This window comes from Aethalodelphis obliquidens, unplaced genomic scaffold, assembly GCF_003676395.1.
Source record: "Aethalodelphis obliquidens isolate GAN/ISIS:26980383/991018 unplaced genomic scaffold, ASM367639v1 scaffold6, whole genome shotgun sequence".
Lineage (NCBI taxonomy): Eukaryota > Metazoa > Chordata > Mammalia > Artiodactyla > Delphinidae > Aethalodelphis > Aethalodelphis obliquidens.
The window spans coordinates 53,596,665-53,621,333 of NW_020837950.1; the positions used below are offsets into that span (position 1 = coordinate 53,596,665).

Below are 24,669 nucleotides of genomic sequence, written 5' to 3' on the forward strand. Positions count from 1 at the left end.
AATAAACTTCCTGGAATAAAGATGTGAGTTGTAGCCTCCTTGGGCACTTCAGAACAAGTCTATGAAATCCGGTAAAGGTTACAAACCAAGTCAGATGAACTTGTAACGCCTTTGCAAAACAATTTTCTCCCTACTCACATTAAAAGAGTCTTGCGGTCTATCCAAAGCACATCAAAAAGTTGCATATCATAATCTGCTCCTCTGTTTTTTAATCAGCTGTCTTTTATACCGCACAGATACTGGGAAGAAACTCAGAATGACGTATGGAAGGAGTTATCTGTTGATCTAGGTTTAAAATACCACCATCCTCTAAAGAGTCCAACATCCTTAAATATACCCACTGCCTGGCAACCGAGCCCCACTTTCATCCTGCATCCATCATTTGGGAGGGTCTAGTATGTGCCAAGTAATACACGAGACACTTGTTTTATAAACACAAATGAGACCATTACTGACTTGAAGCAATAACCTAGAAGGCGCAGGTCAAGGGAGGAATAATGACATGTAAACAAACAAACCCAAACATGTACCTAAAAAAAAAAAAAGACCTTTGAGGGAACTTAAAGGTCAGATCAAAGTTTTCAACCTCAAGTGGAATTTTGGGGCAATTTCCTGACTTTAATACTTTAAGCCTTGGACCCCTAAGTCTATAACTTTTAGCAGAGAAAGATTTACTTGAAAGAGAAGGAGTCTTGAACAAGAGGAGAAAAATCTAAACTGAACGTACTGAATTATTTTGCTTAAATTCTAAGCGCAAGACGGGCTTCTCCAGTTTCTCTGCAGTTTCCTACCTAGTTTTTCTCCACTAGTCAGTGGGATAAAATCATCCTGAATTCTCTACTTTTGCTCATAATAATCTTTGATTCCTTTTTGTGAACCCCAACATAATAAGAGCCAACATTCGTTTTGAATTTTACAGTTTATAGAATACTTTCACATACTTTGCAGATCACTTGTTCCTCACTGTAGAACGTTACTGCCTTCATTTTACAGATGAGAAAATTGAGGCTCCCAGAGGTTAAAATAATCCCCACAAAGTGAAACAATTAACAGCTGGAGGAGCTGGAACTGTAACCTTGGTCTTGATGGCCAGGTCCCAGTCGCTGGTTACACAGTACCAAGTTCTATTGATTTCTATCAGGGTCTCTACCTTCCCTCCCTCCTTTTCTTTTCTACCTTCTATCTTTATTACAATAGCCTTATAACCAGTCTCCCTCCAGTTCCTACCACAGTGGGTTTAATCACTTGGTAACATGGACCAATTTGAGTCTCTCCAGGAAAAGGCACAGAAGCATGTATGCAAATATTTCCCATATAATTTGAAGCCTGTTCACAGACCCCTAGATTAATAACTTTGCTTTCCCCCCTGCCCCCAGATCTATCCCATACATCTCCTAAAACTCCTCTTTGATCATATTTCAAGCCTCAAAAACCTTTCGTGGTTTCCCACTGCCTAGTGAATGAAACAGATTCAGCACCCTGGCATTCCAGACCTTTCCTGCTTCTTTACTGTAAGTCCGCTATACAAATTCCAGATCCACGATCCTAACTAATAACTGGCATCCTTCAAATATGCTTTATGCTTTCTTTCTCACCACTGTGCTCTCAACACGAAATGTTATCTACCTCCAGCCTCTACCAATACACGAATCCAGCCTCTTTGCTTGAACAGACTTCATAACAGAACTCACTCCTCCTCCCACATACAGCCCATCCCAGCTTTGTCTTGTGTTAAAGAAATAAAAAGGAAACAACAGACCTCTTTCCTATGTTAAAATGAAAATTACCTTTCATTAGCATTTGTGGTATTTGAAGTAACAGGTAATGAATTTAATCTGATTCCACATAGTCTCACCTTTCTGCTTGCCTTCCTTAGTGCACCATGTCACTTTGTCAGAGGATGGCACTTGGAACTGAGCACAGTTCTCTCTGTTTGATAGCGACAGTGCTTTTGCCCCCTACAACAGCTTGAGCACAGGACAGAAGAGCAAGCATCTTGCTGTGCTGGCGCTGTTCTGTCAGGGCTGCCCAAGGCTGATTAACTTTGTGGGCAACCACATGGCATCCCTGACTCTATTAAGGTTGCAGGATGCTAAAACCCATAAGGTCTTTTTCACGTGGGCTGCGTTCAAGCCAGGTTTCCTGAACTAAAGGCAGCATTTTACTTCCTCTTTATTCCACATTACTTTTTTTTTTGTGGTACGCAGGCCTCTCACTGCTGTGGCCTCTCCTGTTGCGGAGCACAGGCTCCGGACGTGCAGGCTCAGCGGCCATGGCTCACGGGCCCAGCCGCTCCGCGGCATGTGGGATCTTCCCGGACCGGGGCACGAACCCGTGTCCCCTGCATCGGCAGGCGGACTCTCAATCACTGCGCCACCAGGGAAGCCCTCCACATTACTTTTTTATTAGAATCAGCCTACCAATATTCTTTACCACCATGGATCCAATCTTCTAAGATATTACGTGTCCCTCCCAATCTCCTGGCATCAAAAATATGATTAATTTATCATCAGTGTCCCGTTTCAGTTTAGTGATTAGTATGTTGAATAGGGCAAGGATAAGTATCCTGTTAACTCCATTATATCCTTCCTCATCATCATTCTTCAAAAGTCCAGACCACATTCTATTCTATCCAGGAGCAAGAGGGTCTTAACCTTTAACGTTCATGAGAATCATCAAAGATGCTTGATAAAAATGTAAACTCCTGGGTCTTAGCTCCAAAGATTCAGTAGATCTGGGATAGGGGCCCAGAAATCTGGATTTTTAATAAGCTGAATGTATTGGGTTGGCCAAAAGGTTCATTCGGGGTTTCCCGTAACATCTTACAGAAACACCCGAACGAACTTTTTGGCCAACCCAATACCTAATATTGCGGTGAAAAGACCACACTTTAAAAATGGTGCTCTAAACTTTTTTTTGATCCCATATGTCTCCCTCCTCTGGGTTCCTGTAGCTGCATTAAAAACTCATGGTACCAAGGGTCCTATCCATCTTATTCTCCAAGATATTTCTAGTGCATGGCACATTCCTGGGAACATTACAGGCTCAATAACTTTTTGTTAAGTTAATAAATGAATCTTTATTGTCTGTGCCATTCATGTAACACAGGACTATATTAAACCCACTGGTATACAGGTGAACTCTCAAACTCAATTATTACTGCAGAAATGACAAAGGCTATGTAAAATACAGATTTGTGTCTTCTGCAGCACCTTGAACATGGAATATTACTCCATAATATTTATCAAAATAGATAAGAGGAAGTGAATAGAGATTCTAGAAACAAAGATACATGAGAACTTGGCAAACAACACAGTTGACATAAACCAGCTGGTAAAGAATGGAATGTTTAGTTTTAAAAGGTACTGGGAAAACTAACTATCCATAAAGAAAAATATAAAATTAGGTCCCTTCCTTATACCATATACCATACACACACACAAAAAAAACTGTAAACAGATTAAAAATCTAAATAGGAAAAGCAAAATTGTAAATTTTTTTTGTAAAAAACTACCATCTTCATATGGGGCTAAAGAAGAATTTTTAAAATAAGATATACAAAGTTTTTATAAGACTTTAAAAATTGACACATTTAAATATATTAAAATTAAAACATCTTCATAAGAAAGAAACCTTAAACTAGTGAAAGGACATGCCCCAGATTGAGAAAAGTTATTTGTAACACATAATAACAAAGATTCTGTACAAAGAATATATCCCAAAATATGTTTAAATTACAAAAGACAATCGAATAGAAAAATAAGCAAAGGATGTGAACAAATAATTCATGAAAGAGGAAGACACTAATCAGGAAAATAGAATTAAGAAGAAATCCGAAAACTCTAAGACTGGCAAAAATTGAAAATGTTGATGGTATCAAGTTGGGGTAGGGATGTGAGGAAACAGGAACTTACACATTGCTCTGACATAAACTGATGCAGTTACTTTAGGACATAAGTTGGTAGTGTCTAGTAAAATTGAATGGCACCCATACTCCAGGACCCAGCACAATGCTCCCACATGTCTGTACCAATGAGACACGTAATGGATATCTAATGCAACATTGTTTTTTAATAATGAAAGAATGGAAACCACCTAACCTTCCACCAGTAGGAGAATAAATAAACTGAGGTTGGTTTTGTCTTACAATAGGAGTTAACACTCATATGGCAGTTAAAATCTACATGGATGGATTGTAAATACACAATGAAGCCATATATTTTCACATGCGAAAAAATACAAAACAAATTTTTGGTTGTAACAATTTTTCAACACTATGGTACATGTTTTACTTAAAACATTTTATGAGTATTTTTAAGTACACAGAATAGTGAAACCCCTTGTACTCATCACCTTGATTCAATAACTATCAATATTTGCTAAGCAATGGTATACATTTTTAAATACTAAAATTTATGCTGAGGAAATGGCCATTAGCCAGGGCCCACAAAAGAGCACAGGACAAGGAGAAAGGACCACTAGGTGCTAGTGCAGGTGCTGTCACCATAAGCAGTGTGACTCTGGCACACTGAATCTCTCTGCATATCTTCCCCTCTGAACTGGGAAAACTTCAGATTGGGCTGATAAAATGCCTGGGACAAACGGAAATAATCAGGATGCAACCTGACAGGTACAAATAGAGAAATCTAAAAGACACAGAACACCAAGAAGACCCAAAGGTTCTAAAATTCAAATCAAAACACCAAATCCACACACTAAACCTGGACTCCCTATTCCTTACCATTCATAATCAAATAATCTGAGGTCTCTTCTAGCGATATGGGGATATGATTTCATCCTCAGATATGTTCTTGGGGGAAGCACAAACACAGCTGCCTCCCCTTCAAAAACCGATCTTGTCTTCTCCTTAACTCTAGAGTTTGCTTTAACACCAGGTAGCAAGTAGCTTCCTGAGAGCTCTGTTCGCTCCTGATGTTACCCCCTCACTTCCACAGTGCCGCTGGTAGAGACAAGGAAGGCCTACAGCCTGGCTCTGACACCCCAAGTTTCTATCACGCTGTAGAGCAGGAAGGGATTGGAAGAACTGGCAAATAAGAGCCAAACCGAGTTGTTTGGAAAGGTGGACACATACCTCTTGAAGCAGTGTGCTGCTGTGAGGACCCAGCAGCTACTCAGGAGTGTGGCCCCGCAAAGGAGTCTGCCATCTCCATGGGATGACTTGAGCCGGAGGGACACTTGCCAAGGCCAGCCACCCCTAAGAAGAAAGTAAGCCACTCATCAATACCCATAAAAGGCCGAAAAGCAAGGACAGTCATCCAGCAAAACAAGGACTTAGAAGGCTTGCTGGTGGGAGGAAAGAAGTAAAAAGGGGACTCTAGGATGTAGACTCCCTTCCTACTTTGAGAATGAATATTCCTACAACTTTGAGCAGAGCACCCTGAAGACTTGCCTATAGCATGTGTATGCATCCCACCAAATTCTGACATTTTTGGAAACAATCTGTGTCTTCTTTATATTTCATGATTTGAAGCATATTTTCTCCCTCACCTAAGCAGCCTGAAGAAGTTTTTTTTTTGTTTTGGCTTGTGGGATCTTAGTTCCCCGACCAGGGATTGAACCCAGGCCACGGCAGAGAAAGCACCGAGTCCTAACCACTGGACCGCCAGGGAATTCCCCAGAAGAAGTATTTAATAAGCAAAGCACTGGTTTTTCACTAGTAAATTCAACAAATAAAAAAATTATATTAAAATGAGTCAAGTCCAAAACAAATATATTCTAAATTAAACGAATTTGTAGTTATACATTTTTTTCAGATTTCCTGTTAAATTAGTTTGTTTCTGCCACATAACTTTTCAGCAACCCAACTATCTCATAAATCAGGGGATAGTGATTTGAAGAACATGGTCTATATAAAGTAAATATAAGTCAAAGGACAGTGAAATTATCAGTGTAATCTGTATTTGAAGAACGTTTTACCTTAAAGAATTTTTCCCACCAATGATCCGCTTCTGCCGACGGTGCAGTAATCTCACACCACAAACAGATAAGAGAGACTCTGAAGCAGAAAGAGGTTTTTAATTAAACTATCATATTGCTGATAGTGGGGTAAAGACACAAGTGACACATTCCTGATGCTTAGTGACACATTCCCCTGATGCTTCCTCTATTTTAAAGTGCTTTTTCTCTTCAAATTATAGGCTATTTTTCTTACAATAAAAATTAAACTTTTTTAAAAATGTATTTATTTTATTTATATATATTATTTATTTTTGGCTGCATTGGGTCTTCACTGCTGCACATGGGCTTTCTGTAGTTGCGGCGAGCAAGGGCTATCGTTGCAGTGTGCAGGCTTCTCATTGCGGTGGCTTCTCTTGCTGCGGAGCATGGGCTCTAGGCACATGGGCTTCAGTAGTTGTGGCTCGTGGGCTCAGTAGTTGTGGCACATGGGCTTAGTTGCTCCGCAGCATGTGGGATCTTCCCAGACCAGGGATCGAGCCTGTGTCCCCTGCATTGGCAAGTGGATTCTTAACCACTGTGCCACCAGGGAAGTCCTATCTTATAATAAAAATTAAAAGTTGTTTTCTCATTTAACCAAGGCAACAATAATTTCACAAGTAGACAAGGAACTTTATGAGGTTTCCTACAATCAGCTCTGTAGAGGTTTCACAGGCTGCTGAATGATTTGGCCCTGTCTAGTACATCATCCTTGTGGTACACATCTCCTCCTCTGCTGATTATAGAGATTGTTCGGGAGTTCAGAAATATTAAACAAGAAAACTACAAAAGGCAACAATGCTCTGAATTATTTGATTTTCACAGACAACGCTCTTCCAAGCCACATACACAAATGTAACTCATAGGAGCAAAGCACATTCCCAGGATGAAATTCTGACATAAATTTACATTTACTCATATAGCATGTTAATATATGGAAAGGATTTACTAAGCCAATTTAAGTGGCAAATTGTATTTAAGGATATATATAGTCAAACTTCTCAAGATAACAGAATTCTGTCAAAAGCATAAAAAAAGAAGAGTTAAACTAAAAGTATATGAAAAGGTGGTGTATAAAAGAAGAGTAAATAAACTATGACTAGCTTTAAAAATAATTTTAGAAAGTAGGAGAATCTATATGGGGATACGCTGTTTCTTTGGTTAAGTACACGTGTATAAAGTATAGATATATACTGCTTTTCTATCTGTTTAAGAAGAGAAGGGTAGGAATTGTGCCAAGACCATGGAAGTCTAGTCAGCACTAATGTTCTCCCATAATAACCAGGTAGAAGGGAGCCCAATATGGAATCAGCACTAGTTATTTCTTCATGGAGAGAGAGGTTCAACAATGTGTACCAAGATCATTAATTTGTCAAAGGATCTCAGAGACATGCTGTCAAACCTTAATCCTCATCTCTTAGGTTATGAGTCCTCTACATGACACTGCAAATTATAAGATACCAGAAAAACAGAAGTTTCCAGTAATGTTCCAAGTCAGGTCAATGTATATAATGCCATGACAAGGAATGATGTAACACTAAGCAAGCAGAACTGGAAGTTTACATCATTCTGGAGTAAAGAAGAAGATTGCAAGAAAGCAAAATCTATTTAAAGCCATAAAACCCATTATTATAAAAAAATTATAAAGTAAAATGAAATTCATTTATAAAAGGATCCCATCAGATGACCAATAACCACTGGCTTGGGTTTGAATCACCTTATAGAAATTATTGGGTCTTGAGCCTCCACACAAAGTCAACAGGTTAATAATAAACCAGATTCAGTAATCCAGCTGGTCTAAGATGAAATTTTTTAATTTCAGATATGGTAGCATTAAGACCATGGAAAGGTATCAAAATAAGCAGTGCTACACCTTTGGAAGGCATTAAAACAAATGTATTAATAATGAAGAAATAAATATGGTATTTCATATTTTAAAATAGGTTTACATAGAAATATGGTAGAACATTTTACAATTACTGAATTTTTATGCTTTTCTGCTGCTTAAGAAATTTTCCATAATCCAAAGAATTAATTATGTTCACTTTGCAACTGTAGTTTAAATTATTGGAGGGAATTTAATACATTAAATTATAGTCAATACTTAGGAAAAATTGGCTTACCAAATCATATTTATGTCATGTAATATATATGTGTGTATATATATTATATATATATAAAACAAAGCACAAAGGGTTCTAAATATTCTTCTCCAGACTCAGAAGACCCTCAGATAGTGAAGAATCATATTAACAACATCCAATTTATTTATTGCATTGTCTTTAATGGTTATTAAAAGATGTTAGAAAAAGAGAATGCTCAGATACAGGTGCACTTGATTTTTTTTTAAATTAATTAATTTATTTATGTATGGCTATGTTGGGTCTTCGTTTCTGTGCGAGGGCTTTCTCTAGTTGTGGCAAGCGGGGGCCACTCTTCATCGTGGTGCGCGGGCCTCTCACTATCGCGGCCTCTCTTGTTACGGAGCACAGGCTCCAGACACGCAGGCTCAGTAACTGTGGCTCACGGGCCCAGGTGCTCCATGGCATGTGGGATCTTCCCAGACCAGGGCTCGAACCCCTGTCTCCTGCATTAGCAGGCAGATTCTCAACCACTGTGCCACCAGGGAAGCCCTAGATGCACTTGATTTTAAGAAAATCTTAAGTATCAAACCATGGATTCTTAATCCACATAAATAAATGACTGTTCTTTTCATAAAACATAACCATAGTTTTCTCCAAAAGAGCTAGTTTTCCTCCTTATTCATTTAAAGCTGTATTTGTTTCATAAAAATTAAACTCAGAGCTTTTAAGAACTCTTCTATTTATATATGTATGACACATCCATTACTGTATTATACTAGAAGATTACTTCTATTTTCCTTACATTTTTATTTTTATTTAAATTTTATTTATTTATTTGGTTGTGCCGTGTCTTAGCTGCGGCAGGCGGTCTCCTTAGTTGCAGCTCACGGGCTCCCTAATTGCAGCAGGCAGGCTCCTCAGCTGCAGTTCGCGGGCTCCTTATTTGCGGCATGCGAACTCTTACTTGCAGCATGCATGTGGAATCTAGTTCACTGACCAGGGATCGAACCCGGGCCCCCCACATTGGGAGCACGGAGTCCCATCCACAGCGCCATGAGGGAAGTCCCCCCTTACATTTTTAAATTTCAGAGAGTAGAATCTACAAAAGATAATTTTCTTTTTGCAATTAATTTTAAAAATTATCCTTGCTGTTTAAGATATTAATAAGAGTGGAAGAAGTGCCCTTCTGATTCATCTTTAAATTTTCATTTCTTCTTTTTATGAAGCAAATATAAATTCTGAATCTTCAAGAATACCAGCAAGTTTGATAGTTTTATTACATCCAGAGAAGGAACGGTTAGAAATGGCTAAGAATGTCAAAACGGGACAATCTCAGAGATTACAAAATCCTGTAAATCCACTCCTGCCCCTGAACCCTGCTCTCCCTTGTGAGTCCCATCCAGTAAAGTTTGTCAAGAACCACTGCCTCTAAATACAAGCAGAAGGAACAAGGGATTGAGTATATTCTTATGGAGGGGAGTTTCATTATCAAAGTACTGCTTAGAATAATGAAGTGTGCCTTTGTATTCTTTGACTTGTATAGGTCCCAGAAGGTTACGTACCTTTATTACTGTTACCTGATGCTTTCTTGTCAAAATAATCACAAATAACTCCCGCATCTTCACCGTGGCGGCAGTTGTGTCTTCCAATATCTTGTTTGATACAGTCAGCCAGGGACCTCTCATTTCCTGTGCACTTCACATTATCCACGTGGATGGGTCCTTTTCCTTCCCCAAAATAAGCCATGGTTCTTGCTCTGGCAGGACCCCTGGAAACAGAGCATTCTTGAGGATGTGGAGAATCAGTCAAACATACAATTGAATAAATCACAACATATACCCTCATTCAATTATATTTCTTAACTCATACATTAAAACACTTATTTCATGACTCTGTCAAAAAAAAAAAAAAAAAGCTTGAGCGCGCAATAACTATACATTCTTTGTTTTCATATCTCAGAACTTCTTGATTACATCTTAGCTCCTACTAAGAAAGTCACATTTAATGGCATGTCAAAAATTTATGGTAGTCTTAAACTCTAGTTTAATCAGGAAAAAAAATCACCTCAAAATTTTCTACTCCCTTCCAGAGCATAATACTCTCTTAAAGTTGGTATAGTAAGACTTCCCTGGTGGTGCAGTGCTTAAGAATCCGCCTGCCAATGCAGGTGACATGGGTTTGAGCCCTGGTCTGGGAAGATCCCACATGCCGCGGAGCAACTAAGCCTGTGTGCCACAATTACTGAGTCTGTGCTCTAGAGCCTGCAAGCCACAACTCCTGAGCCTGCGTGCCACAACTACTGAAGCCTGCGCACCTACAGCCTGTGCTCCACAAGAGAAGCCACCGCAACGAGAAGCCCGCGCACCGCAACGAAGAGTAGACCCCGCTCACTGCAACTAGAGAAAGCCCGCACGCAGCAATGAAGACCCAACGCAGCCAAAAATAAATAAAAATTAATAAAAAAGAAATTGGTGCAGTATTTCCAAGAAAATTATGAGAATTAAATAATTACCTAGGGAGCTAAGAATTTTTAAAGCCTACTCTAGAAGTACAAAAGCACAATTTTTAACTGAGAAAGAGAACACCAGGAATCATGAATAGAAGGCAGACTTAATTTGGTATATCACTTTTCTTTGGTTTCTGTTTTTTTAAATAATATATTACTTCTTTTTAAATATCCAAATACAAAATCTTTTTAGTGAAATATTTCAAACTAACACCATATTCAAAACTCAGCTCCTGCTAAATTAGTGACATAAGAACGGAAAAGTTTTAAAGTTTGAATTATAGGAAAATTATCCTTATAACCTCAAGTTAGGGAAAGACTTATTAAACAAGACACAGATGTATACCTTAAATTAAAAGATTGATAAATTCAACAAAAATTAAATTAAGAATGCCACTTTACTAAAAAACACCCACAGGAAAGTGAAAAGATAAGTTTTAAAGTTGACGAATATATATATATATATATATGTTGGTGGATGCATTCTCTGATAGAGGGACATAGCATACAATATACAAATAACTCTCAAATTTCATTTATAGAATAAAAAACCAGCAACCTAATAGAAAAACAGGCAAACGACAGGTTTTAAATCAAAAGAAACTATCTTATTAAAAATGACAATATGAACCAGATTTCTAACATTAAAATATTCTACTTAGTTAAGATAAGGTTATTATACTTTCCTTATAGTTATGCAAGGAACTCAGGCAAAGTAGTTTACTGATATGAATTATCTGAGGAATTTGCCTGAATAATCCTCTTTCATCAATGAGACCTGGCCTCACATGCTTGTAGTTGCCAGTACACTCATTTCAAAAATATACCCCATCATTTCTTCTGTATTGGTAACTGCTACTCTGACATAAATTGCAAATAAAAATAAGATTTAACCCATTAAAAATGCTTACAGTCATGGAAGATCAAACAGGTAACTCTAAAGTTACTCTTTTTTGAATCTGAATCGACATTTCTTCAAAGAAGATATACTCATGTCCAACAAGCACATGAAAAGATGCTCAGCATCACTGATTATCAGGGAAATGCAAATCAAAACCACAGTGAGACACCACTCACGCCTACTAGGATGGCCATTGTCAAAGAGATGGACAACAAAGAGTGTTGGTGAAAAAAAAAACTTTTGTATCAATTTTGATAATTATATTTTTGTTGAAAATGTACAGTTTCCTAGATAATTGTTCATTTCATCTAGATTTGCAAATTCATTAGCTAAAAGTAGTTCATAGTATTTTACAATTTTTAACCCTCTGTGTATCTGTGCTTATATTCCTTTTCTTTTCTCTAATGTTTACTTGTATTCTCTCCTTCTTAATCAGAATTGTCAGGAATTATTTTATTAATCTTTTTAAAAAATGGAAATAATTGCTGATATGTGCATGCGTAATGTAGAGCAACTTAAAATTCAAATAGGTATACTTTGAAGAAAGTTAAAAACTAATAGCATCCTGAAACTAATATCCCAGATGATTCCCATCAGTTTTGGGTGTGAGGATGAGTAGAGATAGAAGGTAAATAACAGTATGCTAAATCTCTTGATGTATTTCAGGAAGGGGAAGTTACAAATAATTTTTGAAATTGGTAAGAAAATATGCCAGTATATTTGCTAAAATTTTTTTCAAATTTCTAGTAAAACAACAAGAATGCTGAAATTCCAGACAACTAGAGAAAGGAAAGAAAGAAAATTGGATTGTTTGCAAATCAGAAAACCGAAGATTACACAAAGAACAGAAAATAAAGCATGATAAATAGCATAAAAGTAGATGACAGATGGAAGTAAACATGTAGAAAATAAAATTAGACTCATTAAATAAAACAAAAGGATGATTCCTTAGTAATTTACCAATCAATGCACAAACTAAAGAGAATGCACCATTTTAGATATATCAACAAGTAGAATTAGAGAACATTTTAACTAATGAAAGTACATAATTAAAGACATTTTCAATGATATAGTGAAATCTAATAAATTTTTTTTGACTTTTTAAAAAATAATTAAGGACTGTGTCACCTATAGAGACTTCTCACTGGACTACAAGCATGCAGTAATTCATAGCTAAGAATTCCAATGAGACAATAGGCTCTAATACATTAGTCTTTAAACTGAGTATCAAGTGCTCCTGGGAGTAGGTGATGACTTTCCAAGGGATATAAGGACTTTATGGGAACTGATATGCAGATCATCAAAACCCACGTGTATTCTCTCCTAAAACTGGTCTTGCTAAAGTCAAGGTCAACTTCTCTTTCAAAATTTCCCTTTTCCCACTGCGCAAAACAAAGGTATATCTTTCACTCATCCCAAATCCAATCACAGTGCATTGCTCCAAGATTTAAAAGACTCTAAAGTGGCCAAAAGAACAATTCAAAATAAATTTTATCCAAGGACCAAAAACCCAACCCCTCAGTCTAGGAAATGGAAGCTTTGGTCAACTTTTCTTTCCTATGTTTAATACTTATTTATCAAATTTTATTTTTTGTTGTTGTTTTTAATTAGTTGTGTACTAGAAATCATAAAATCCTGAGAGGAACTTGTTAGAAGAATTTAATTTCTCTCTTTCTCGCTCTCTCCATGTGTGTACACACACACACACACACACACACACACACACACACACACATACACACACACATACACACACATTTTTAAAAACATAGGACATTAGGATTCTGTGGGGAAAGAAAATTTAAACCACAATTTCAAGGAGAAAAAGGAACTATGTAAAATTTGTGAAGGTCAAAAAAGAGCTTGCTCATGTATTTTTTAAATGAATGACAGAGTATCAAAGCACTATATTTATATTTTGTTGGATATAATTAAGAGTGAAGTAACTGTTCTGTTTTTAAATGTCATATACAAATATGCCAGAAATTAAATCCTTTGCAGCTATTTAAATGTAAGATAAAAATTAGATATACTTACCTTTAGGTCTCTACTAAGACAATAGGGGTACATCATTTTTTAAATTCTTTTAAGGGATACTACTCTAATAAATACACAGTTCAAAAACAATGTCATATTGAAATATATGCTAATGGATTCACACAAAGTTCAGATAGAATGGAATTTCCATCATGGCTATTTAGTCTTTCTTAACGAGGCTGATAGCAACACATTCTCTTTCAGCCCTCTAAAAACAATGTGCTCATATGCTAGACTTTGTCAGACATCATGTAATACATCATTAAAGAGTGCCTTTTACTTTCTGTTCACTCTAAGCATATCTATGTTAGTTACCATTCATGTTCCTGGTTTTTATTACTTCATTTCTGTTTCTCCCATTATGAAAAAGCTTTCTAATGCGACTTTGATTCTCAGTGTTTCCAAGGACTAATCCTCAAGTGTGATATAGCTGGCTGGGGGACAGTTCTCTGGAATTCTTATTAATAAAACTCAAGCCTTTTGACAGTTTCAAAGTTTTCTGGATTGATTTCTACAAATAAATTGCTCTATTAAAGACTTTTATTAATTCGAAGTAACATGGGGAAAAAAAATCCTGTTCTAATCACATACCTATTTACAATTATATATATGTTCTTATATGAAATTCCATCTCCCCTTGGTGGAAAATTATAAAACGTTCAAGTGTATTTAGATTGATCAAATATCGAAATGATTTTCTTTTAAATACTATTTGATGGCAAATTGTAGCTTGTGCACTAGATGTCTATCCAATTTGTCACAGTTATATTAAATTACTGAATTATGTGTTAAGAGGCTTTATTTTAAAAACAATTATGAAGTATGATCTTCCTTTAATGCTTTTCTTGATAATTGTTACAGAAATAGTATTGAAAATTGCTACAAACTTTGTTCACTTAATCTAGATTGTTCTTACCTAAATTCACCATTTGAGTTGAATGTAAAATGGACTAAATGATAAGTAAAAAGCAATGAAAAATTTAGAAAGAAATCAAAGTGAAAATGCATTGATGAATATTCTTACAAATTTTTTCTCCTTAAATATGACTTAGACACACAATTCAAGGATCAAATTTGACCTTTTCTTTCATATTTTCCTTCATATTTCCAAAGGTAACACTAGGTTTCTTGGATCACCTCTACCAAAAAAATAAAAGTAAGCCAAAAAACCAGTCTCAAGCAGTATATACTTTAATGGCTGATTTTAGGTAAGGAAATTCACTGGGCATGTAATATAAGAACAATAATGTATATATGTGTGTATATATATATATACACATTTTTTTTTCAAATGGAGAACGAAATGTTAGAAATGTAGTGAGCAAAGGAAACTTAAATTGTTGACTGAATTCATCTAGGCATCTAATGTAGATGCTTCCTCCCTTCCTCTATTACCCCATATTTTGAAAGCTGAAAATATGTCACATACCACCAATTTTGAATACTGAAAATCTATATTACAAATAATGGACCCACTAACCATAGGACAACTGGAATTGCAACTAGGTCCAAAACTGAACCGTAAATTGAAGTAGTATCTGAGTAACCAAAAACAAACTCTGACTTAAAACTTCAGGGAAAAAAAAAAAAAAACACTTGAACTTTTATCAAAATAGAAATAATTTTAAAAATAAAAATGTATTCTGCATAGGAATAACCAGTTAAATTTATCAATATTTAGGATACACATAGATGTGTAATTAAGGATATATTTTAAAATCCAAACCACTATTAGTAATCCAATATAAGCGAGGCAAATTATGTATATTAGCTTAAATTTCATGACCCTCTAAACTGTAACATGTTCCATATATTTGCAACTCCAAAATCAATCAGCCCTTTCACAGTCATTTGCAGACATGCGTAAAATCTCAAAAAATTTGAGTTGCCCAGCTGAGGTCTCACAAGGAGATAAACTGCCTTTCTAGTTCAGCTCTCAAACTGGAAATAAGTGTCCTTTCTCACCTCATTTAGTGCCATATTTTTCGTGCTATAACTCATGCCTGAATGAAGCCCATTTAACACACTTATATTCTCTGTAAGGCATATCACAGCATTCCTTCATTCAAGAATGTTAGACAGCACTTCAGCAAAATTCTTGGGGACCATTTTAAACAGGGAAATCATCAACAAAAAGGTACAGAAATGGAAAAAAAAAAAAAGCACTAGGAGACTGCAAAAAGGGCAATTGTTTGCAAGCACGAGAGCTAAAACAAGAAGGCAGAACATGGCTTGGTTCAACCTCAGCTCTAGAAGCAATGGCTTGGTATTTTCTAACTTGATGTTCACAGTGACTTTAAAGAATGTAACTACTGCAAATAACAAGAACCAACTGTAATTTCAGTAACAGCAGAATCCCTTATAAGGCTACTGTGTTACGACATAAATCACAGAGAAAAGGTTAACACCTTTGGCTGACAGAAGCAGTAGAATGAATAGTCAAGAGTTATTAGACTGTTTGTTACTAGATAAAAGCTACGTTTCTTAAGTAACATAATGTATATTTCTTGTGAGAAAATAGAAAAATTTAGAGACTCTACTTCGTATTTCTTTATAATTCTGAATCAAATAAGCATGCTGCCAGTATTTTCAATTGAATCACAGAAGTTAATTTTAGGCAAAAACAAGGATAAAAAATCAGAAATTTTCATCAGATGAACATCCCAAATAGAGTTAGGTTTTCCTTACTTGTAGCCAAGCTGTCGACAGATCACAGTTGCATCCTTATCAGTCCACCCATCATCACAAATTGTTCCCCACTGGCCATTTATAAAAACCTCCACTCGTCCTTCTTTCTTATTTTCTCCATCCATCAGTCTGACTGGAAAACCTAAGTCATGATTCAAAAGTATTAGAAAAGCCAAAACAAGCAAACTGATACTAAAGCATGAGAGACTTTATAAAGTACTATTTGTTTGTAAAAGGAGCTAAAAATCAGCTGGGCAATGAGAGAGAGAGAGAGCGAGAGAGAGAGAGAGAGAGAGAGAGAGAGAGAGGAGAGATACCAATTTTTTAAAAAAACTGTATCTACTTTTGCAATATCTTCTGTAGCCTTGAAGTCAGAGCGCTGATCCTGTCTAACTTTGTATTCCCAACACTTGAAGCGGTGCTTGGCATTACAGTGTAGAGAGTACATGTAATAGCTGTTTCTTGAATAAATGAATATATATCACTGTAAAATCGTGGATTATTTTATTACCACTAACTTCTAGTTAGTAAAAGACATTAACTTGGAGTTGTTTTTGTTCTACACCTACTCACTTATCCATGAACACACCTAGAAATTTATACTCCAAAGCTAGGATTTTTAGGAAGGATTTTCAGATATACCTTTGCATGCATGAGTAACTTGAATGATGGAAGAGAAAAAAAAAAGGCAAGCACAAGGACAATTTCTATCTCAGCCCTCCTATTTACTATGGATTCCAAAGGAAGGGCTTAAATCATAAAAATTATTAAGATGTAAAAGTTGAGAAACTGACCTCTAGCAAATTGGGATTTATCTAAATTATGCAAATAAAGTGGTTTATAGAGTCTTTCACACATCTCTATCACCACCAATAAATATGGTCTTGTTTAATCAAAAGCCCTCACTATGGCTTGCATACTGCCAGGGGTTGAATTGTGAAGTCATTAGAGGCGGCTCTAATCCAATTTGTGCACAGAAATATACAGAAGGAAGACAGAGTGAAGAGACATAGGATAAAATGGCCACCTGTAAGCCAAGGAGAGAGGTCTTGAACAGATCTTTCCCTCCCTGCCCTCAGAAGGAACCAACCTCTGTGGACAACCTCAGTTTTGGACTTCTAGATTCCAGAAGTGTGAGACAATAAATATCTGTTGTTTAAGCCACCAGTATGTGATACTTGATTACAGTAATATACATACTTTAGATTACCTAGTTACTAGAAGGAGCCCTTAAGATTGACTGATAAGGATTTAGGGAATACCATCAAACACAGTGAAATTAGCAGAACCAAGGAGGTGAAGTAAGCAGCTAATGAACAGAGTATCATTCTATATGTGTTTAAACCAACATATGTAATCACTAGACAACATTTGTTAACTGAAGAAAAATACTGTTGGCAAGATGGACACATCCTACTTTGATTCGTCTGATTCTTCTTTGTTGCCCCCAGAGTTGCTGGCTCTCTAATTTCTGTCCCTGATCATACTTCGTGGAACAGGCATCACAGTAGAATCAACATAGCAAAGTCAAAATCAACAAATGTTTGTGAAGTGCCTACTCTATGCACTGCTTACATTAGCTGAAAATCTTGGTGTTTTAGGTGTGTCACAAAACACAGTGTATTTGAAACTTAACATTTCTTATTATTGTATCTGAAATGTGGGGATTCTCTGCAAGAGGAGCAGGGCCAAAAAGTGATTCTCAATGAAAAAATTTAAACAGATGAAATTCTTAAATTTTTCAATTTTTACACTTTTTAGATCTTTGGTACAAAATTAAGAAATCATATGTACATGGAATTAGACCTCCACATTCCACCCTAGTTGTTTTATGGGCAGCTTTTCACATACCATAAAAATAAAAATGATAAAGTGTTTTTAAAGCCTAAGTTGCATACTTTGTAAAAATAATAATACAGTATTCTTAACCTAATTTTAGCCATCCATTTTATAAAATCATTGGATTTTCAATGCCTGAAGGGAAACTGAATGACAGAAGCCATTCTATCAATACCACCCTACCGCTTAAGTTCTATCTGTTATGGCAATAATAATATACATGTTTTATTTCTAAAATCTTAAATAAATATAAAATGCTTGGGAAAACTAAACAGTCCTGTGGATATACAGCATCTTTAATTATATACCTCAAACTCTGATCACAGTAGAATTTTCTTTATTTCAATTTTCCTGTAACACTGATTTAATACATTATCTTAAGAAAGTAATATTTTTCCTAGAAAAAAGATAAAATCTAGCATAAATTAAATTAAAAGTCAAACTTTATTTGAGTAAGAGACACTCTCACTGTGAAAGAAATCTCTGCTAAGATTTAATACTCTAAACTTTAGAATTAAAGCAGTATTAAAATGAGAAATCTACATATTGACCATCCCACAAATTTCCCCCAATTCACATAGGCATTAACTGCATTCTTACTAAAATTACTTTTATTGACCTAGAATATTGCTTTTGAGCATTCCATCTACCACACACCCAAAATTAGAAAGTGTCTATTGAACTACTACTAATTTTGAGAAAAGTTTCATTCACATTTAAAGTTAAGGTCCACAAGTTACCCTTCAAATAGTTGAAAACTGTAATAGTCTAACAGCTCTTATCACAGTGCCAAGGAAGTAAAAAAATCTCAATTGTTTTTAAAATGCTGTTGTTTATACCACTATTCCATGATCTCCTCTTTTTGTCATGCAGTCCTTTTTGATAAGTGGGAAAGTAATGATCTCTTTGGATGAATAAATGGTAATCTGATTCTATTCCAAAAGGATAATTTGGCTCAGATATAATATCCTTTGAACAAATGAATGGTTAATAGATATATTACCAAAATTAGGACCAAAGAATTCATAATAATGATCCCATATTTTATTAATAATTATCACCCTCGGAAAATTAAAGATTTTTAGGGGAATTTTTAGGATTAGATGTCCTAACTGTATGTGTTTCATCACCTGGAACACTGATGGAATGTGCCTGAACATATCACTCCATGATCCAAATACCCGCTCTCTGGGGCTAAGAGGATCCAGTTCTAGCAAATAGGCTCTATCTCCCCCAACCACATGCAATGATTCATCACATAATCCTGGGAGGATCATAAATCCTTTATAAGAAGAAAGGTGCAAGGGAAGAGAACAAACAAAAAGAAACAAAATTGAAAATAGGACCCATAAGGGATGGGGTAAAAGGCTGTATTTCTACCTGGTGTAATGCTAGATTAGTGCAGTGAGTCACTATGATCTCACAGGATAGAGTACAATGAGGAATCAACCACGTACCTTGGCAAACTTAAGTACACAAAACAGTTAATACTGTGGGATTCAACACGTTCCATTATTTTATAATGTGAAGATTCCAGCTTCACAGTCTCAAAACAGGAGGATACAAAAAGGGCTGATTCAAGCCTGAGGTGAAACTTAAGAACCACCTGTGGTTATTTTAACATCTATGCACCAAAAAATACACGTATAGATACAAATAGAGCTATGGTAGAGTCCTGGCATGTCTTTTAAATATGTCCCTCTATATTTTTCATTCATATTTATTCTGCTCTCCTTGTTGGATGTTAAGTCTGTCAAGGATATATAGTTATTTGCTCTCTGCTCACAAAAGGACCTTCATCTACAAATATTTAAGACTGTTAGATGAGCTAGGTACCTTTTATCTGACAGTAAGTCTGAAGAAATTTGGAAATAGGGAGCAATAAAGGACACTAATGGATTTTTAGTAACAGGGTATCTTAAAAAGATAGGTGGGCTATTTACTCCAATGAATCCACCTAAGAGCCCAGTGAGAAACTTGAAAGATCTAGGTTAGGACAGAGCAAAGGCTTGTTGGTAACCAATGATTGATAAGGCCTCAGGACTAAAGAAGAAATGAATCATGGAGGGTGGGAAAGAGACCTATTATTTTGTTCTGATTTATTTTTAATACTTTTTCAAATAGTTCATTAGAATTCAAGGTAAATGAGAAGCAGAATAGGTGACTAATCAGTTGTGGAATGGACATCGTGACTTCTTTAATCCATCTTTCAGATACATGAGAAATTTAGGCTTACAGGTAAAGAAAAATTAGGAGCAGAAATTTATAACATTGGTGGAAAGACTCAAAAGACTATTTTTCTCTGAATGCAAATTACTAAAAATTAGAGCATTTGGGGAAACAGACAAAAAAAAGAAAAATAGACAAAGATGAGAAATGCTTCACATTCCAGACCAGTGGATAGAGGTGTAGTGGCTACTGAAATACGGATACTCAAGAGCTGTGGCAGGACCTCACCCAGAGACAGTCTGTGTCCATCCCTGCCAGGGTAGCAGGAGACAGCAACATCTTCCCGATGGCTGCAGTCATGCCTTTCCCAGGGTCTCCGAGAACACTGAAGGAAACTGGTTTCCTTTCCTGAGCAGGTGACATCATCCAACCATATGGGCCCTATGCTTTCTTCAAAGTGGTTTGCAGAGGCTTGTTTGCCATATCTGTGGCAATAAAATAAACACTGTGCATAGAACTTTTGTCTCTTGTTTCAAGGAACCATAAAACATAAAACAAACAACCTAATTAAGTGGCATGACTTCAGAGGGTAAGTATTTGTTCTTTCTCCTATCTTGAGAACTCAGTTCTCAGAGCAGTAAAAAATCTGCTAAATCTCCATCACAAATTTTGTTTTTTTTTTTTTTTTTGTGTGTGTGTGGTACGCGGGCCTCTCACTGCTGTGGCCTCCCCCGTTGCGGAGCACAGGCTCCGGACGCGCAGGCTCAGCGGCCATGGCTCACGGGCCCAGCCGCTCCGCGGCATGTGGGATCTTCCCGGACCGGGGCACGAACCCGCGTCCCCTGCATCAGCAGGCGGACTCCCAACCACTGTGCCACCAGGGAAGCCCACAAATTTTGATCATCTTAACAATGTTGGTTAACTAATCCACTAGTTAACCAACAATGTTTGCTTAACTAGTGGATAATTAAACCTTTTTTCCCAACCATTCTTGTGTTTTGTCTACAATTTAACCCACCAACCACAGAGAATGCAGACAGAGATAAACCTCAAATTCCTGACCATGGAAATAACACAGTGGACCAGAAAGTAAGAATGTGTGTCTTATATCAGCCTCTGAAGAGCCATCAAAGCTCATTTGATTTCATTAGCTTCTCCAGGCCTCTTTGGTATCCTCTCTTCCAAAATAAAAAGTGTGTATTAGTTCAGTGATTTCTCAAGCACCATTTCCAAACCATGATGAAACTTGGATTTCAGCCCATCAAAATCAGATTAATGACAATGTTCTTAGCTTTTCATAAGGTTACATAAATCTGATTTTTAAGATTTTTATAAATATATTTGTGTTTCAATTGACTTTATTTGTAACACTGCACTACAAAAAACCCTAAATGTATTAATAGAAATAGGAAAGATCTGCAAAATTAAAAATTGGTAACTAAGTCAGTCTCTACCTTCATTCATCCTCCCCTCAATTTTGTTTTCTTTTGTTCTGTAGAATACAAACAAATCTCCAGAAATTCCTGGGCTAAAAGATATTTGAAGTGTCTTTCAGTTCTCGGTCTATATAATTAAACTTTTACTCATAAATTTTATGTCAGTCACTTCCACCACTGAATGTTTTTATTATTTCTGTACTAAGAATATGAAGAGATCTTTATGTTTGAAAGATGAATTTTCCTAATTGTTTCCCCATGAATTTTCCTAATTGTTTTACCATGCACTTATTTATTAAATTTATTTAACAAGATAAACATTTCAATAAATTAAAACAATGCGACTTTGAATGAGTCATTCTAAGACTTCTATTGTGCTGACTAATCAAGTCTTAGATAGAAAAGTAATTATCCCTAATCCCATATTGCTATCACTTTCAACTTATACCATGTTTCCACAAAATGCATCAGTGTGATTACCATCTGTCCATATCAACTATATAACAGACAGCAGGAGGTCGCTTTACTTTAGGATTTCATTTGTATGAAGAAACCCAGAGTTCACCCTTTCTCATTCCAAGAGTATTTTCTTTCAGAAACTCCTCCATAAACTAAAATGTAAATGTAGCACATGCTTATTCTACCTTCTAACACATTTAGAACTTTTAACAAATATTGAGAACATTTTTAAAACCATTAAGTTCTGATACTCTGTGTATGCAAGAAAAACTGAATGTATTTGTGAAACAAAATAAATAAAATATGGAAAAAAAATCAGTCACTCAATTGTTTTAATTAATAAGGAAAAATATGAAAATAGTAAATAATAGTATTTTTGAATCTAAGTTTGTGACAACAGGATACAGTTCTCAGACTAACAGAGGTTTGCTCAGATGAAATGATATTTTTGAGTAATTCTTATTAATTAAACAACAATATTTATTTGGCTGGCATGTCATACCCCTTGACCTGACAATTATATAATAATAACTGCACTGCCCATGAAAATTCAAAATGTTAGTCAATAACATGCATCTATATCTTCAAGATGTCATTATTTATAACAGGAAAAATTAAACTAATCTAAATATTAAGTAAATGACAGTATGAACATTCAATAGTTAGTATGTTATTAAAAATTATGACTATGTAATAATATAAAAGTAAAAAACATGAATAGAAAAATTACATATCTACTACTAGAGCTGTTATAAAGTTATATACACAAGTTATAATAATGATGGTGTAAGAATGGAAAAATGAGGGGTATTTTTTTTTTAAGGGGTAGATTTTTATTTTCTTTATTTTCCAAACTTTCTCTAAAATTTTATATTACTTTTACAAACTTAAAAATATACGTTTAAACATGGTCATACCTAGCTTGAATGAAAACATATTTTTAAGGTTTAATAAATATTTTCAATGAGGTCTATCTCAAGCTGAAATGAAATAATTTTGCTCATTTTTTCAAGCATGAGACAATTACTTCAAGCATGACACAGAAATATGGAAAACAAGAAAGAATGGGCATTCATGGGTTTCATTCAGATATTCGCTCAAAGGCATCATTTGCAGTTACTTCAACCAACTTAAGTCTTTACTCTGGAATGCATTATGTGTGTGACATGAAATGTATCGCCCAAAGTGTGATACTCAGTTTTTAAGAGAGTGAGGTCAAGGGTGAGTTCTAAAGGTCATCTCATGACAAGAAAGCTGTTTTTCTCAAATAAAAGTGATAATTATCATCACATTCTGAGAAAGGAAATAATGTAATACCAAAGCATTTGACACTGGACTTCTCTGCAATTTTATATACAGTGATGTCAGTACTAACAACATCCAATAGTAGTGAAGCATCAGAATAAAACTGAGCATTCAAAGCATACAGTCTTACTTGAAAAGACACAATGAGACCTAAAAGTCATCCATGGCTCCATTATTCAAGAAGAGGGGTGGAACTTCCCTGGTGGCGCAGTGGTTAAGAATCCACCTGCCAGTACAGGGGACACGGGTTTGAGTCCTGGTCCGGGAAGATCCCACATGCCGTGGAGCAACTAAGCCTGCGTGCCACAACTACTGAAGCCCGTGTGCCTAGAGCCTGTGCTCTGCAACAAGAGAAGCCACAGCAGTGAGAAGCCCACGCCCCGCAACAAAGAGTAGCCCCTGTTCGCTGCAACTAGAGAAAAGCCCACGTGCAGCAAGGAAGACCCAATGCAGCCAAATAAATAAATAAATTTATAACAAAAAGAAGAGGGGTGGTGGCAGGAAAGGCAAATGAGATAAACAGCAAGATATGGTTATTCATCATCAAAGAAAATGTTATTGGTTTTTTTGTTGTTGAATTTCCATATAGAGAAGGTAGATAAGGTAGGTAGGAAGGTAGGTAGAATAGATAGGTAGATAATGATTGTGAACACATATTTTTAGTATTATAGAAATTACAAGTAAGGATTACAAAATGAGACTCTTAAAGATATAACTTGGCATTTAGCTGCCTCCTGTCAATGGATCTTACTTAAATCCCAGCTGTCGGCAAACCACATATGTATTCAGCTCAGTCCAGCCGTCATCACAGACAGTGCCCCACTGTCCCCTGTAATACACCTCCAGGCGACCCTCATGGTTGCCTTTACCACCTGCAAGTCTGATGACCCCATCTGTGACAAGAAGGAGACATAGAGACTAATCAAATAATTATCAAAAAAGGTAGAACAACATTTTAATTGCACGAGAAATATCACCCTACTCAGATCTCTCTCTAGGCCTTTCGTTAAACTTCCATTAGAACTGTGCTCAATGACCTGAGGTCACTGGATTGTTTCTGGAGTAAAAGCCATAACACATATCTGTCCTAACAAAATAGTCTTTCCTTTTTATTTGTACTCCTATTTCTAAGTAGAAAAACGTATTCTGATATAACTCCAAAGTAGTTATTTAGATTTTTCCAGATTAAATCATATTTGGGAAATTTCCTATGGCTTCAATCTCCTTAAGTATGAGCAGTATTAGTCATTTAAATTTAAAAGTTAAAAAAAATAGTAACTTGGAAATAGT

The 24,669-nt window shown here is 35.9% G+C and overlaps 1 protein-coding gene across 3 annotated transcripts in view; it reads right to left on the bottom strand.

Annotated features, from left to right (window-relative positions):
- Nucleotides 1-24,669, bottom strand: part of PRSS12 (serine protease 12) — a 67,327-nt gene that overhangs the window by 10,537 nt on the left and 32,121 nt on the right. For 2 of the 3 annotated variants that reach the window (XM_027103595.1, XM_027103597.1), the window contains exons 6-11: nt 24,131-24,272; nt 20,468-20,664; nt 16,172-16,313; nt 9,602-9,807; nt 5,938-6,016; nt 5,093-5,215 (exon numbers count right to left, since the gene is read on the bottom strand). In XM_027103595.1, coding sequence (XP_026959396.1) covers nt 5,093-5,215; nt 5,938-6,016; nt 9,602-9,807; nt 16,172-16,313; nt 20,468-20,664; nt 24,131-24,272 — 889 coding nt within the window. The remainder of the gene's footprint in view (nt 1-5,092; nt 5,216-5,937; nt 6,017-9,601; nt 9,808-16,171; nt 16,314-20,467; nt 20,665-24,130; nt 24,273-24,669) is intronic. The other variant, XM_027103596.1, reaches the window with a different exon arrangement.